The 14,787-nt window shown below is 48.2% G+C and overlaps 2 protein-coding genes across 2 annotated transcripts; one reads left to right on the forward strand and one right to left on the reverse strand.

The window, feature by feature from the left end:
- The first annotated feature begins 5,133 nt into the window (after positions 1-5,133).
- On the forward strand, positions 5,134-11,108 carry LOC120691271 (novel plant SNARE 13-like). Its single transcript, XM_039974312.1, has 10 exons — positions 5,134-5,463; positions 7,175-7,267; positions 7,522-7,615; positions 7,691-7,728; positions 7,942-8,045; positions 9,927-10,006; positions 10,089-10,145; positions 10,358-10,450; positions 10,542-10,616; positions 10,729-11,108. The coding sequence occupies exons 1-10, from the start codon at positions 5,387-5,389 to the stop codon at positions 10,843-10,845; spliced, it is 828 nt and encodes a 275-aa protein (XP_039830246.1). The 5' UTR covers positions 5,134-5,386; the 3' UTR covers positions 10,846-11,108.
- A 408-nt stretch (positions 11,109-11,516) lies between these two features.
- On the reverse strand, positions 11,517-13,346 carry LOC120687221 (pentatricopeptide repeat-containing protein At1g28690, mitochondrial-like). The gene has a single exon (XM_039969213.1). It carries the CDS (start codon positions 13,224-13,226, stop codon positions 11,658-11,660), a length of 1,569 nt encoding a protein of 522 aa, XP_039825147.1. The 5' UTR covers positions 13,227-13,346; the 3' UTR covers positions 11,517-11,657.
- Positions 13,347-14,787: the final 1,441 nt, after the last annotated feature.

A 14,787-nucleotide genomic window follows, 5' to 3' on the forward strand; every position in this document is an offset into this window, starting at 1 on the left:
AATGCTGCAACGAATTTGCTGCCCCATGTGGTACATTTACATGAGGTGCTGAATTATAATTAATTCGGTTACACTGGTTAGCCGAATTAATTACTAAAGCATTAGTTGGAGTTTTGCAATTAGCCGAATCATTCATTGTCTTATCGGTATTAGATGTAGATGCATTATTATCACTACCGATAGGCTTCATACCAAGATGTGATTTTATTCGGCTAAAGCGATCATCAAATATATTATGAATATTTTGACCAATAAATTCTAACTTATTATTAACATGAGAAGGAACAACATCATCTATAGCATTAGCTATTTCTGAAGTAAGAGCAGACTGTTCGTTCTCATCGAATTGTACCTCAAACTACGAAGCATCGAAGGCGGCATCTGGTGTGACCTTCCCTTGACGGTTGATGGAGAAGTGCGAGATGTACTGCTTCATGACTTCTTCCTCCAGCTTCTGGATCTCCTTCTCCTTCCTTCTCCTATCTGATCTTCTTTTGGATGTCATCAAGAGCCTTCTAATGTTGGCGGCATCAACATCACTAGGTTTAGGAATTTTACCGGCCATGGCAGCCGATTGATTCTATCCCCAGCGGAGTCGCCAAAAAGTATGTTGACGCCTTTCGGGATTAACACACGAACGCACTCGAACGTGCGGCGTGAGGAGGAGCTCGCTGCAACGCCTTCTGCGTAGACCGGTCAGACCGGTTATAGCGACCGGTCAGACCGGTTGCCTCCGGCGAGAACGGTGACGAACCTACGAACGTTAGCCCGGGAAGACCCGTCGGGGCAAGCGCACGTAGGGTTGTTCTAGGGTCGGCAGGCCACCTAGAACGTCCTCAATCGATGTAGAGACGAAGGAGGAACAATAAGTAGTAGATTGAAAAAGTTAGGGCAAAAGAAAATAAAAAGATAAAAACTATATTGATTAATCGATTGGATACTCTCAATCGGTCGTGACCCTTTATATTTATAGGGTGGGGTGGACTTATCCCGCAAAGAATCCTATTACAAATCTAAATCTACAAAGAGTCCTAGTTGTACTCGGATTCCAGGTAGACCGGTCGGCGTTTTGCCGAACCTAAAAACTAAAATAGGTTCGACCGGTCAGACCGATTATGTGCACCGATCAGACCGGTCTGGCAATTTTAATCGTCAACAAGCCCACATCACAACATAGCATTTAATATCAATAGGGTCCGCTTCTACTGCTGATGATGTGGAGTTTTTTTTGATGTATCCATTGGCTCTGCTCTTAAGAAAAAACTAAGCAGTAAACCTATTAATCTAAGCCATTTGCAGCTATACCTAGCTGGCCTACCTATTAGATGCTGGCCCCTCCGTCGATCGGCAAATAAACTGAAAATAGTGACGCGGAAAGACAGACTTAACTTGCGGCCCAAACTCCTTGTGTCCTCGAGAGAAATTTATCCGGACTGCAGCCACAGCTGGATCGATCGTAGCCGTCCGCTGATTAGATCGCACGGGCGGGACGGGACGTGAGGAAGGGGCCCGCACGCACGCACGTGGCGAGCCGCCGTGTACGACGCCGAGTCACGGCTCTCGACGACGCACGTAGAGGTAGAGTAGTAGGAGTACAGAACTTTGCGAGGGGTTGTGCTTGAGATTGACTGCTTGCTTGTCTTTTTTTTAGATTGACTGCTGCTTGCTTGGCGGGTACGTGGCCGCCAGCCCAAGTCAGTTCTGGGCATTGGCGACTCGGTTTGGTACGGCACTACTTGCCGGCGCCACGTCACGAGGCAAAGCCACACTTTTTTTTTGAATAATAAAGCCACACTTGCTACGAGCGCAACCTCCACTGCTAGAAAACGACTCATTCGTTCGTGGTCTTTAGTACCGGACATATTTTGGTCTGGTACTAAAGTTGCTCCGGGGTCATTTTAATACCAGGTACAAATTTGAACATCTCCTGAGCCGTTTTAGTATCGGCTCAAGACACCGGACGGTACTAAATGTCGTCTTTTAGTACCGGTCAGTGTCTTGGGCCGGTACTAAATGACCATGTCATTTTAGTACCAGCCCAAAACACTGACCGGTATTGAAAGGCGACATTTAGTACCGGCCGGTATCTTGGGCCGGTACTAAATGATCCTCTACGGGTTACTTTAAAAAGAAATGCATCTTCTACCCAGTCGCATGTGGTGCATAGGTGGGATGGTAAGGAAGCTACACGTGAGGGCGGAGGTCATGGGTTTGAATCCTCGTTTACATTACGCGTGTGCGGGCCTCCGGGGGGTTTAATTTTTTTTTATTTTTTGGCTGTAAAACTGTTTAGTACCGGCCGATGTTACTGACGATACTAAAGAGGGGTTGCTGACCGGTGCTAATATTGATTTTTCTAGCAGTGATCCAATTGTCTGCTCGTCACGTCCGCACCAATCATGCAAGTGAAATTAATGACAACTTCTTTCCTTAATGATTAGTATTACGAGAGTATATGGTGCTATTGTTTGCATGTGAAGAAAACCAACCGAAGCACGTGAGCGTCTTCCGATGAGCTTACGCGACTTCCATTCCAGCACGGCAGCACCTAGCTAGCTAGCTAGCTAGCTAGCACAAGTCGTTGTTTGTCCCCATTCGTGCTATACGCTCTAACATGCTCGGGTGTGGTGAACTGATGCAGGGGCGGAGCCAGGATTTGATCATTGGGGGGCCAAACAGTGATTGGGGGGCCAACAGTCTTGCCGCAGGCTACCGCTGGAATAAATTCCATTTTTAATAATGGTGCTATAATAGTGCTACGGGATCACTAGGGGGCCAGGCCCCTGCCCGCCCCCTGTCTCCGCCCCTGAACTGATGCTAAGCGCTGCTAGCTAGTTAGCTGAAATATCTTTTTAAAAGTGCGCCTCAAGAAGCTTGACGATCTATAGTCTTGGCAGAGAAGGATTTATTTTTTGTTTTTTCTTTCTCACCTGTCCTCTTCGGCTAAAAGAGTGGGTTAGGCGACGTACACTTATTACACGGAATTTTGAAACCTTTCAGTATCCTTGGAATTTGTTAACCCCGATAAACTGATGCTCGATCATCGGCGGCTCGACAGCTGCAGATTTTTATTCCCGGGGCGAGGCATATATACCAGCACATTGCCGGTACCTTCTTTCTCTGATACTGTTCGTTCGGTTGGCGAAAGTTCCTGGATCGATCGTCGCCAAGCTGAAAAATCCTGGATCGATGCCAGCCAAGTGGCGGCAAAGGAGAGAGAATGCTGCTGTGGTTGTCCAACGCCAACGAAATGTTCTGATCATTCTTCGTTGGCTACTACCTTGTGCAGAGTTAAAAAAGATTGTATTTTTTAAGATCGTATATATTATTCTACTCCTTGAGCCGAAGCGAATATAATCGACATGTGGTAAGTGTGCTAGCTAGCTTCAGGATTCAATCAGTGAGAATCTGAGAGATTAGCGTGGATCATTATTATATCCCCGTTCCATGTTGTGGCTTCCCGCTGTCTTTGACAGTATACAAGGACCGTGACTTGCAAGGCATTAGCGTGTTCTGCGTTTTTCTTGACTAGCGATGACCTCAAGTCTACTAAGTAAAGCTGTCCTGCTGTCCATGTGCCGCAAAAATAATGGGCGTGTGTACCGTGTACGTCCCGTGAAAATACCGGGAAACGGAGTGCCACCGAATTCTTTTCCTTTTTCTTCTTTTTATATTATATATTTATATATACTACTATACTATAGGAGAGGAAGGCCATGAGATGCATTTTTCACCAAATGCTAGAAGATTAATTAGAAGAGAGAGTGTATGAGCTAGTAACTCGGCCCACAGAATAATACGGGCCAACTACTGGGGGCCCAAAATAGCTACGGGGCCCAAGAGGCAACGTTGTTTGCGCACTGTGCAGCTTCGCTGACGCAAGGGCCGAGGAGTCGGGAAATGAATGTCAGAGCCATATAAAAGCTACATCACATATTCACCGCGTTCGGCAGATTGGAGCTAGAGGCTAGAGCTGGAGTGGTGAGAGAGAAAAATACTGTTACCTGATTGGTGGCTGGAGGCTGGAGCTAGAGTGGTGTAAGAGGGAATTACTGTAGGGCTGGAGCCCTACCCACCAGCCGAACACGGTGATTATAGCGTGAAACAGGAACCTGTAAAATCATTGACAGCATACAATTAAGATTTTCTCGTTCGTTTTTCCACCACCATCTTCAACGAAGATTAGAATACCCCTCGACCCATTCAGTAGCATAGGTGTGTGACCATTAGCAACCGACACAGCTCATCAACACTAACAATATTGCCCATTCATTCATAGACGATGATCTAACCTTAGCTTGTACTATCACCGCCGATTTCATCCCGTCCACCCTTGACCACCTGAATACCTCGTTCTAATTAACTATCATCCTATTTCTTGGTTGTCCAACACCATGCATCTTACCAAATGATGTCTATTCCCACACTACCTCCACCAGTCCGCAGATGATTATCATTCTAACCTACATAATTCACGTTATAGTGGTCCTTCTAATCTAAACTCCAACTCCACCCTCTCTTCTCCATTCCGGCGGCTGACTAAGACCGTCTCAATGAGGATTTCATGAAAAATTTTATTATATTAAATATCATCAATTTTGTTGATATAGTAAAAAAAAGAAAGATCGAGTTTATGGAACATGAGGAGTGTTTTATCATCATGAAACCTATCTGACCTAGTTCTCAATTTAGATAACTATATCATAAAGCCGTACACTGAGATTATCATAAGCTCGCAACCTCAAACTCTAACCTAGGTTCTTCTTTGACTCCAGCGGGGACACCCCTGACTGAATTGTCCTCTTAGCAACGCGCGCACGTCAACCACTCAATCAGATATTGTTTTTTGAACTAATCAACCAGGCATTTTTTTCCTGTAAATGTGGTTAGCTGCAAGTTGTCCATCCTCCATCGATCCACTCTGACATAGTGGCATCCAAAAGAAGAGAGAATGTCACCTCGCCAGGGCTTCAGCAGTTAGCTCGGACCGCGACGTTCACAACCCTATCTTGCCCCCCCGATCATCGCTTTCTTCGGCCGCGCTGTTTCGCCGGATTCTATTCTATTCTAAACCCCAGCTAATACGCCAGCCAGGAGCCAAGCCCTAGGCCCCCGCCACCCACCCCCCCCCCCACCCCCACCCCAGTACTGTGCTGCTCTGGCCCGGGATCCCCAACTGCCGCTCCTCTTCCTCCTCCTCCCCCCCCCCCCCCTCGTTGTCCTCCTGCTCCCCGCTTCCCCAATTCCCCGCCTCCGACGCCCCCTCACCGCTGCCGCGGGCTCCGAGCCTCCGCCTCCGCCCGGGCCCCGCGGGGAATGGCGGCCTGAGGAGGCCGGCGGGCTAGGGTTCTTCGATCCGCGAGCCGAGCGGGAGGGGCCGCCCGCCATGGCGACCGACCTGCCCATGAGCCCGGAGCTCGAGCAGATCGACGGCGAGATCCACGACATCTTCCGCGCGCTCCAGTGAGTCCTGGATCTCCCCTCCTCTCGCCTTTGCAGCTTCTCTCGGCCGCTACTTGCCTAGTTGCCTTGAGGGGGCGAAGCTGCTCTGACCTCGGCGCTGTCTAGCAGCGTTACCGCCGATGGTTGAGAACTAGAATTTAGGCAATCGCATTTCTTTTCGAGGGAAAAATTTAGCCAAACAAGTGGCAATTTCGCTGTCGGGGTTAGACTTTAGAGTCGCGAGGGACACTAGACCAACCTTGCGTGCTGTAATTTGCTCAGGCGTCGGTCAGGATACTGCAAAATGTTTTTTTTTTTACTTTCGTCTTTAAGAGAATTCCTGCTGCCGTGTTACTTTCGAGATGATGCAAGTGCTACATTGTTTCGTAATTTAACCACTTCTAAGCATTCTCACATAATTACTGATAGTAGGTTCAAGTCCAGTTGAATTTGCTTCCTCTGTTGTTCGTACTTGAATCACACCTTGGAAGTTGAAACTGATAAACAGAATTCTGCAATGGCAGTACTGGCTCATGGTGTGCCTATATATAGTATGATTAGACTACGGGGAGCCTTGAACACTGTTGAGCTTGATGCTTTGAGTAGATTTGAACAGCTTAATTTCTCCTTGTCAACTTTTTTGCTATCATGCCATGTTTTACATGACAAATAGTTGTGTGCGTGAATTACTTACTATATTTGGTTTTGGAAATATTTTGTCTCAATGCCAATCCTTCATTCTTTGGATGATGTTAGGTGCTGCAGTTTGATCCGTGCTTATATCATTTAGATGATTTGATCGAATGATTTCAGATCGGAGCTATAGTTTCCTACCTTTTGTGGATACCGAGATATGGAATGGTTTGATGCTATTAGAGCAGCTCCAGCGTATATTTTTTTAGCAAGGTGCAAACCAAGCCATGTCATCGCTTGGCAATACAGCACAGATTGGTCCAATGTTTAGCTTCTTGCATATTTCTAAGATGGGACCCATGAAGAAGTAAAAAAAAACATTTCATTCCATTACCCCACCAAACTTTTTACTAGCAAAGGTGGACATCCGGTGCATGTTGTTGCAGCTGCTTGGGAGATTGTGCGAGAGAATAATTTTTTAATCAGAGCAACGGTAGCTAAGTTGGGCACCAGAGCTAAGGAGTTGCTCTAGAGCTTCCTATAGTTCAGCGTGAAGCATGCAAACAATGTTTCTCTCTTTCCTCATAGCACTACCCAAAAACCAGCGCTGGAGCTGCTCTTAATTGCTGGTGAAACTTTAAAGCTCTTGTAGCAAATTTCAAGGGCCAGGATGCATTTTGATCCATGCCTCCTTAATGGGAATAGATACTGATCTGATTAAATTAAAATATCTATCCTTCCCCCTACCACTTCTGTTAACTCATTGCTAAATATTGCAAGCAGTTCTAGGCATATATCAAGGATGTCGATGCCTGCATCCTTACGCTGAGCTAATATTGATCCCACAAATATGTATCGAGATCCAGTTCTTTTGTGAGATCCAATGTGTTCACCTTTTTTATGTGACCCAATGAGCCAATGAGGGATCCCTTTTACGTTGTGATGTAGGAACATAAATGTTTGTGTAGATTCTAAAACTCATTGTTTTACTCTCTTTTGGTCTTATTCAGGGTCTGCTCGACTTTTTAGCCGCTTTCCTATTTAAGTACTCCTGAGTTCTGATAGGAAGTTTTATTCCATGATATGTGCTTTTGCGCAGAAATGGATTTCAAAAGATGGATAAGATTAAAGATTCAAATAGGCAAGCTAAACAGTTGGAAGATCTCACAGGGAAAATGAAGGAATGCAAGCGGTACGTCAAGCTGAACACTAGTCTTGAATCTCTCATTGCAAATTTGATGTATTTGTTTTTCCATGCATGCACTAAAGTATACATACACATGTCGTCCATTGTGCTTACACTCTTTCTGATTTAAGTATCCTTTACTTGGGTGAACTGGTGGATTAGGAATGCTATTATCTGATCTCTGTTTGTCATTGGAATTTCCTTTGGATGATTTAATACTATTTTTGTTTAATAATTTCAGTTCCACCTTTTTTCCGCAGCTTGATCAAAGAGTTTGATCGCATTCTCAAAGATGAGGAGTCGAATAATCCACCTGAGATCCACAAACAGCTAAACGACAGAAAACAGTTCATGGTTGGTAACTCACTTCAGTAGCCGCTTTATATTTCACTTTGCACACTTTTGTAATGTTTCTTGTGCACTATACAGATCAAAGAGTTGAATTCCTATGTCACCTTGAGGAAAACGTAAGTTGAAGTCCGTCCTTTAAAAAAAATTGCTGTTGTGCATGTCTCTTAGTCATTCCTTTTTTATTTTTTTTAGATCTCGATTCCAAAGACGCATTATACTAAAATTGGAAACTTCTATTTTGAACCGTTATACCTCCTGCAAAGTCTTGTGTCAATTGATACTTGTTTTAAGTTTTAACTTTTAAGGCTAATTCAAAAGGGCTCTTGCAGATATCAAAGTAGCCTTGGTAACAACAATAAGAGGGTTGAGCTCTTCGATATGGGTGCTGCAAGTAGCGAGCCTGTTGCCGAGGACAATATTCAAATGGCATCAGGTGAAATTAGTTGCTAATTTTGTCACAAACTCACAATTTTCAATCTTGCACTGTTTGCCTTCCAAAGCCTCAAGCATGTCAAATGGTTAATGGAGCATACAATATCTGTCAAAGTGCAGGCGGGGCGGGTTGCGGACGGCCGCAAGGCCACCACGCTTGCCGCAAATAAATTAAGCTGGTTGGTGGCCGTCCACAAACACTGCTATTGCGGTAGCTAGCCTCTGGTGGACAATGTGGCAAATATACTTAACCCGCTTGACCCGCAATCTAAAGCGTAGTTAGTTTTTTTTTTGTTCCATACAAAGCCTCGCTGGTATGCCCATTAGGAAAAATATTGCCTACTGCTTCTAAAAACATTCGCTCAACATGCTCCGCAGCAAAGGAGATTAGAATTGCTCAACGCAAGTTGTATTAATACAATCTCATATACTTACTTTTAGATGTCACTGCAACAGAAAAGCTAACTAACAGCTACAAGTGCTTGATCCCATGAAGACGTGAGTCAGTCAAAATCGTAGAGATAGCTCCGGATACAACAAAAACCGGATAAGGGCAGTAACCTGATCTCAGGTTCCTTCATGCAGCAGTTCAACTCGACATCTCATAAGATTTTCTGAATACTAACTAAAATACCTAATACAGTACTATGATAATCTTGATAGAAGTATTCTTCCCCACTGAACACCTTGTTTCTTCATCAAATCTGAAATGTTCAAACAGAGAAGTTTTTGTCAGAATGGGATTAACAACATACCAAATTTCAAAACTGCTATTGATGCAGTTCCATCCATTCTGCACACAGGCAGGTGGTCTATGCTAAGAGCACATGCGCCCAAAACACCAAGTGCTCAGAAGATAAAGATCAAAGAAGATTCAACAATCACCACTGACGGTGCCTGAACTTGGGGGTAGAAGAGTACGTGCCTGATCTAGATTCCTCATATTCCAGTGAGGAGGGGCGGAGTGCTGGTGAGGAGGTATGGAGACAACCTGCACGGTGTGGCCTGCACTGAGGGAGCGACGACCAGGGGGCGGAGGTGACCTGCTCATGTGCAACAGCTGCCGCCGCGCAGCCGCGTCAACACTGCCGCGCCGCCCTTGTGCTGCCGCTTCGTTTTGCACCCGAGGGAGCTGAAGCTGATGATTCCGAGGAGTAGATGCCAGTGACTCAGTGAGTAGGAGCGGTTGCTGTGGAGCGGAGCGGAGCGGAGGCGTCGATGGTGGTGGCGATGGCCGCCACCGCCGCTAGATACGGGAGAGCAGAGAGGCTACGAGATTCGTTTGCGGGTCTTGAGGGTTACTCGTTTTGTCCGCGGGCTTAGGTAGGGTAACAAGTATTGGGCCACCAGAGTTTTGCAGCTGGGCTGCATTGGCCACGAAAGGTTTTTTTGCGGGGCGGCTACGCAGGCTCGTTTAAGAGCCCGCCCCGCCTGCAATCTGAAATATCTGGGACATTTCAACTAATTATCTTTTTCAAATTTGACACTAGAGATGCTACAGCTAGATTACACTTCCACAAAGACAGTGCTATGAAATTTAGAAGTTTGTGTAATAAGAAATACTATTTTCTGTTAACGAAGTAAAGAAAGTTTGAATGCATGAAGATTTTGATTACTTCATATGTTACTTGGTTAAGAGGCACAACAAGTTGAAACAACAAAGTGGATCAAATGTTTCAGTTGCTTGTTCCAATTGTGGATGCATTATAAATGCCTGATTGACAGCTAAAGAAAGAAAGTAAAAAAATGCACGAACTATCTTTTTTTATAGAAAAAAATTCCTATAAGGACTCTACTATTTCCTCTATTTTTGTCCATAACCCTTGATCCGCGATCAAGGTATTTTATCTATTCTCATGGGATCATCTGGCTAACCTTGCAGCCATGACAAATCAACAACTCATTGATGTGGGAAGGAATCAAATGGATCAAACAGATCAAGCTATCGAACGTTCAAAAATGGTTGCTTCCCTTACTATATACTCTTGTCCAGTTTCTTTCAGTGCTCCTACATGGCATGTCTTACAGGACTTTTCTCTTGTAGGTTGTAGCACAAACTGTTGAGACTGGAACACAAACTGCTGCAACATTAACACAGCAAGTATGCTTTTCTTATACTGGATTGACAAACTTTCCCCTTCTAATTATGTTTTTGCTGGCTTACATGTGGTCTTATTAAGCATGATGATTTCTTGGAACATACTATCATCATTGTCCCATTCCATTGTCATCATTGACGTTCCCTCTTGGGACTTGTAAATGAGAGGACCAATATGACTAGGAGTTTCTAACACAAGTTCATCTTGTTTCCAGACAGAGCAAATGAAGAGAATTGGTAATGAGCTAGATTCTGTTCACTTTTCGCTGAAGAAAGCTAGCCAATTAGTGAAAGAGATTGGTCGTCAGGTGATCCCTCCCTCCCTCTGGCATACACTTGCTAAGCTGGTGCGTAAACAGTTAAACACCAACTGAAAGCTAAAACACATACATTTTGCAGGTTGCGACTGACAAATGTATCATGGCATTCCTCTTTCTTATCGTTTTGGGTGTGATTGCTATCATTGTTGTCAAGGTACGGATGCATGATTATCATATGCTTCTAGAAGATCTCATGCTGTCTCCTGATACTATTATGAGACGCAGAGAATCTAATCAGAGCCATCTACTGTCTTCTGTTCTTCCAGATTGTCCATCCAAACAACAAAAACATTCGAGACATTCCAGGACTGGCTCCGCCAGCTCAAAATTATCAAATCAATAACAGGAGATTGTTGTGGACAGAGGCTTTCATAGGTGTGTGATGATTGGGCACGGAGGTTTCATGCAGGTGCACCGCTTGCGATGCAGCTACCCACATAAGATGTAGGATATGTCGTAACTATTTTTCTTTGTGCTTGTGTATTTATTTTGTCGTGTTAACTCCTAGCAATAGGTCTGTATTCATGCTTCTGGTGTTTGTACACCGCTGGCCATTTGATCGTGTATATGCAACAGAGATGAAACCTTGTACAAGTCATTAGCACGAAGCCTTAAAAGAGAGCTATACTGGTAACTTCAATAGTTCGTCATGCTTGTGTCAGTTTGTGTGCAGAGGGACAAAGCTTATCGCCATGGCACTTAGGGTGTGTTTATTTTATTTTGGATTTTGGAACGGAATCTTTCAACATTTAAAGTATTAAATGTAGACTAATCACAAAATTAATTATAGATTCCATCTGTAAACTACTAGATGAATCTAATGAGTCTAATTAATCCATTATTAGCACATGTTTACGGTTGATTTACTGTAGCAATTTAGTATCTAATCATGCCTTAATTAGGCTCATTAGATTCGTCTCGCGATTTGCAGTTCATTTGTGTAATGTGATTTATTTTTCAACTATATTTAATACGCCAAACAGATGATTTACAAAAATTTGAATTTTGGATCTAAACACGGCCTTACTTCTTGCTGTCGCACGCAGCATGCCACTTGTTATATATTCTCTATTGCCTGAATTGCAAAAAATGAAGTGTTCTCCTATAGAGGGGTAAATTTGTTACAGGAAAAATTTTACAAGCCATTGTCCACAGGCAAGGTGAACACTCTAGTTTGAACATATCATCATTTACATCACTCGACGAGCGGTGGGTTGTCAGAGCCGACCCAGCTGCAGGCCGCGTCTTTCGGCACCCCTCGCCGTCTCATCATCTCCCTAACGTCGTGCACGACGTCCCACTTCCCGGCCGCCGCCAGCGTGTTGGAGAACGCCATGTAGGCGCCGGGTCTCCCCGTGCGGCTGAGCTGGAAGACCTCCCTCGCCGCGACGTTGGCCACTTCCACGTCGTCGTGCAGCGTTGCCGCCCCGAGCAGCGCCGCCCACACGTCGGAGTTGGGCCTCGCCGGTATCCACCTGACGAAGTCGTAGGCCTGGCGCACGCTCCCGAACCTGCCCAGCAGGTCCACCACGCACGCGTATTGCTCCATCCGCGGCCGCAGCGAGTACTCGCTCTCCATGCTCTGGAACACCTCCTGGCCCTCAGCCAGCAGCCCGGCGTGCGCGCACGCCGACAGGACGCTCAGGAAGGTGGCGTGGTTCGGCCGGACGTCCGTTCGCCTCCGCATTTCGCCGAACACCTGGAGGGCCTCGTGGGAGAGGCCGTTCTTCCCATACCCGTCGATCATCGAAGTCCAGGTGACGACGTTCCTCTCCGGCATGTGGTCGAAGATCCTCCGGGCGTCCTCCACCCGGCCGCACTTGGCGTACATGTCAACCAGGGCGCTCCCCGTCTTGATGTCGCTGAAGAGGCTGCTCTTGATCGCCTGGCAGTGCACCTGCTCGCCGAGCTCCGGCGACGACAGGAGCGAGCACGCGCCGAGCACGCTCACGAACGTCGACACGGTTGGCCGGAACCCCGCTCGCTGCATCGCCTTGTACACCTCGAGGGAGCCCTCGGCCGTCTCCTCCGTCTTGCTGTACCCCTCGACCATGGCGTTGTACGCGACGACGTCCTTCTCCTCCATGCCCTCAAATATCGCCTCCGCGTCCCCGTACATGCCCTCGCTCATGCACCCGACGAGCAGCGCCGTCGAGCACACGACGCTCCGCACGGGCATCACGCCGTGCGCCCGCCGCGCGTAGCCCAGCAACCCGCTCTTCACGTAGGCGTCCACCAGCGCCGCGGAGAGGATCTCATCGGGCGCGACGACGGACCTCACGGCGCGCGCGTGGACCTCCCTCGCGACGACGCCGGGCAGCGCCAGCGCGGCGGACAGCTTCAGCGCCATGGACAGCGCGAACACGTCCACCCGCCCCGTGGACGCCGCGAGCCGCCTCACGATCGCGAGCGCCTCCCCGGGGAGCCCCCGCCGGAAGTAACCCGCGGCGAGGTAGTTGTGCGCGGCGTGGGTCGGCCTCGGCATTCCGTCGAACACGGCGCGGGCGTTGTGGAGGGAGCCGCATCGGAGGTGCAGGACGAGGAGCTTGACGGAGAGGTCCGCGGTGCAGGCGAGGCCCGACGCGAGCAGCTGCGCGTGGAGGGTCTGCGACTCGGCCCGCGGCGGGGAGACGTCGATGAGGCCCTGGACCGCGGCGGCGAGCGCGGCGGCGGTGCGGAGGTGGCGAGGGACGCGCGGGGTGAGCGAGCCAGCGTGCGGTTGGGGGTGGACTCTGCTACTCTGTTGCATTTTGGGCGACCTCATTTTCCGCTTCTGGCTGAAATATTTCTGGTCCGCTTCAGGTATCAAGATAGGAGTATTTTCCGTTTTTACGCTGCAAGAAATTCCCGTCCTGCACGCGTGTACATACGGGACTCTTTTCAGTTATGCCATCAAGGGGCTCGGGCCAATCCACGCCCTGTGTCCAAATAAATAGTCCTGGCTAGCTAGGGTCTCCGATGCCCTTAGCGGCGATGGATGAAGCTCCGGCGGCGGCGGCCTCAGCTACCGCCGTTTCCGCTTCCACTGCTGCATGGCTACCACTTGAGAAGGTTCGTGCTGAACTTGCCTCCGGGCTACCACTTCCTCCCCACCGACGCCGAGCTCGTCCTCCACTATCTCCGCCCGAGGCTCGCCAACCAGCCGCTGCCCCTGCCCATCTTTATCGACGAGCACATCCTCCGTTACCATCCGAGTAGACTCGTAGGTAATGTTACCATCCGAGTAGACTCGTAGGTAATGAGCTCCGATCCCCACTGCAATGTTAGTTAATTTCTCTAATCTTAATTTGTTTCTCCATCAGCATGGCCAATCATTCCAGCCTGCTCATGGTTTGATTATTTGGCATCTAGTACCTATTTGACACATGATTTATTTGGAGCTGCATGCAGAGAAGTACAGGGAGTACGGCGAGGACAGGTGGTTCTTCTTCGTCAGGAGGGAGCGCAAGCACGATAGCGGCAACCGGCCGAACCGGGCCACGCTGGGCAATGGCCACCGCGCGCTGATCGGACGCGTCAGGACGCTGGTGTTCTACGAAGCATCCCGCACTAAGAAGAAGAACCGCCAGGAGCCTGGGCCGCCGCCGCCGGTAGAGGAGGGCAAAGCAAACAAGGGAGCCAAAACGGAGTGGACCATGTACGAGTACGAGAGCCTCACGCCCGAGGAGGAGGAATCCGTGGCAACTTGGGCCGACGGCACCGCCAGGGTCCGTCTCACTCGCTCATCTTCAGTTCAAATTACTTTACGTGCACCTGTGTCTGTGTGTTTACAACTTTACATAGGCTTTGGTCTTTTGTTCTTGCAGATGAATCCTATTGTGCTGTGCACGATCCAGAAGAAGAAGCAGAGGCAGGAGGAGGAGCAGCAGCAGCAGCAAAGCAAGGAGGCCTGCAAGGTCGGCGAGACAAAGAAGAGGGCGATCAATAGCAAGGCGAAAGGGAAAGGTCAGGATGCCGGCGGCAGGAAGAAGAGGAAGCGCACAGCAGCAGAGCCACAGGAGGAGGATCATGCGCAGAGGACTCCCACGGAAACAGAGGCAGTGGTGCAGGAGCAGGCGTCCACCAGGGTGCCTGATTTCACCGTCGATCGGTCACCGGCTGCGCTGCCCCCGCCACCGCCGCCGCCGCCGCCGCAGGAGACGATAATGGCGGCCGCCGCAGGAGGAGACAACGACAACTATATCAGTGTTCATTCAAGCTTCGCTGCCACCATGAGCAGTTCGTCGCAGTTCCAGTTCCAGGCGCCACCCTTTGCCCAGGGATTTCTCCCGTGCATCTTGGCACCTCTAGGAGGAGGCAACAGCTGCAGCATCATGTCTCCAAGC

Source organism: Panicum virgatum, chromosome 9N (assembly GCF_016808335.1).
Source record: "Panicum virgatum strain AP13 chromosome 9N, P.virgatum_v5, whole genome shotgun sequence".
Taxonomy (NCBI): domain Eukaryota; kingdom Viridiplantae; phylum Streptophyta; class Magnoliopsida; order Poales; family Poaceae; genus Panicum; species Panicum virgatum.

What these genes read in the sequence shown, in the direction of transcription:
- LOC120691271 (XM_039974312.1), top strand. Translation starts at nt 5,387, where the DNA reads ATGGCGACCGACCTGCCCATGAGCCCGGAGCTCGAGCAGATCGACGGC. An exon ending in AAAATGAAGGAATGCAAGCG is followed by an intron (nt 7,268 to 7,521) that starts GTACGTCAAGCT and finishes TTTTTTCCGCAG; the next exon opens with CTTGATCAAAGAGTTTGATC. An exon ending in TGAAAGAGATTGGTCGTCAG is followed by an intron (nt 10,451 to 10,541) that starts GTGATCCCTCCC and finishes TACATTTTGCAG; the next exon opens with GTTGCGACTGACAAATGTAT.
- LOC120687221 (XM_039969213.1), bottom strand. Translation starts at nt 13,226, where the DNA reads ATGAGGTCGCCCAAAATGCAACAGAGTAGCAGAGTCCACCCCCAACCG.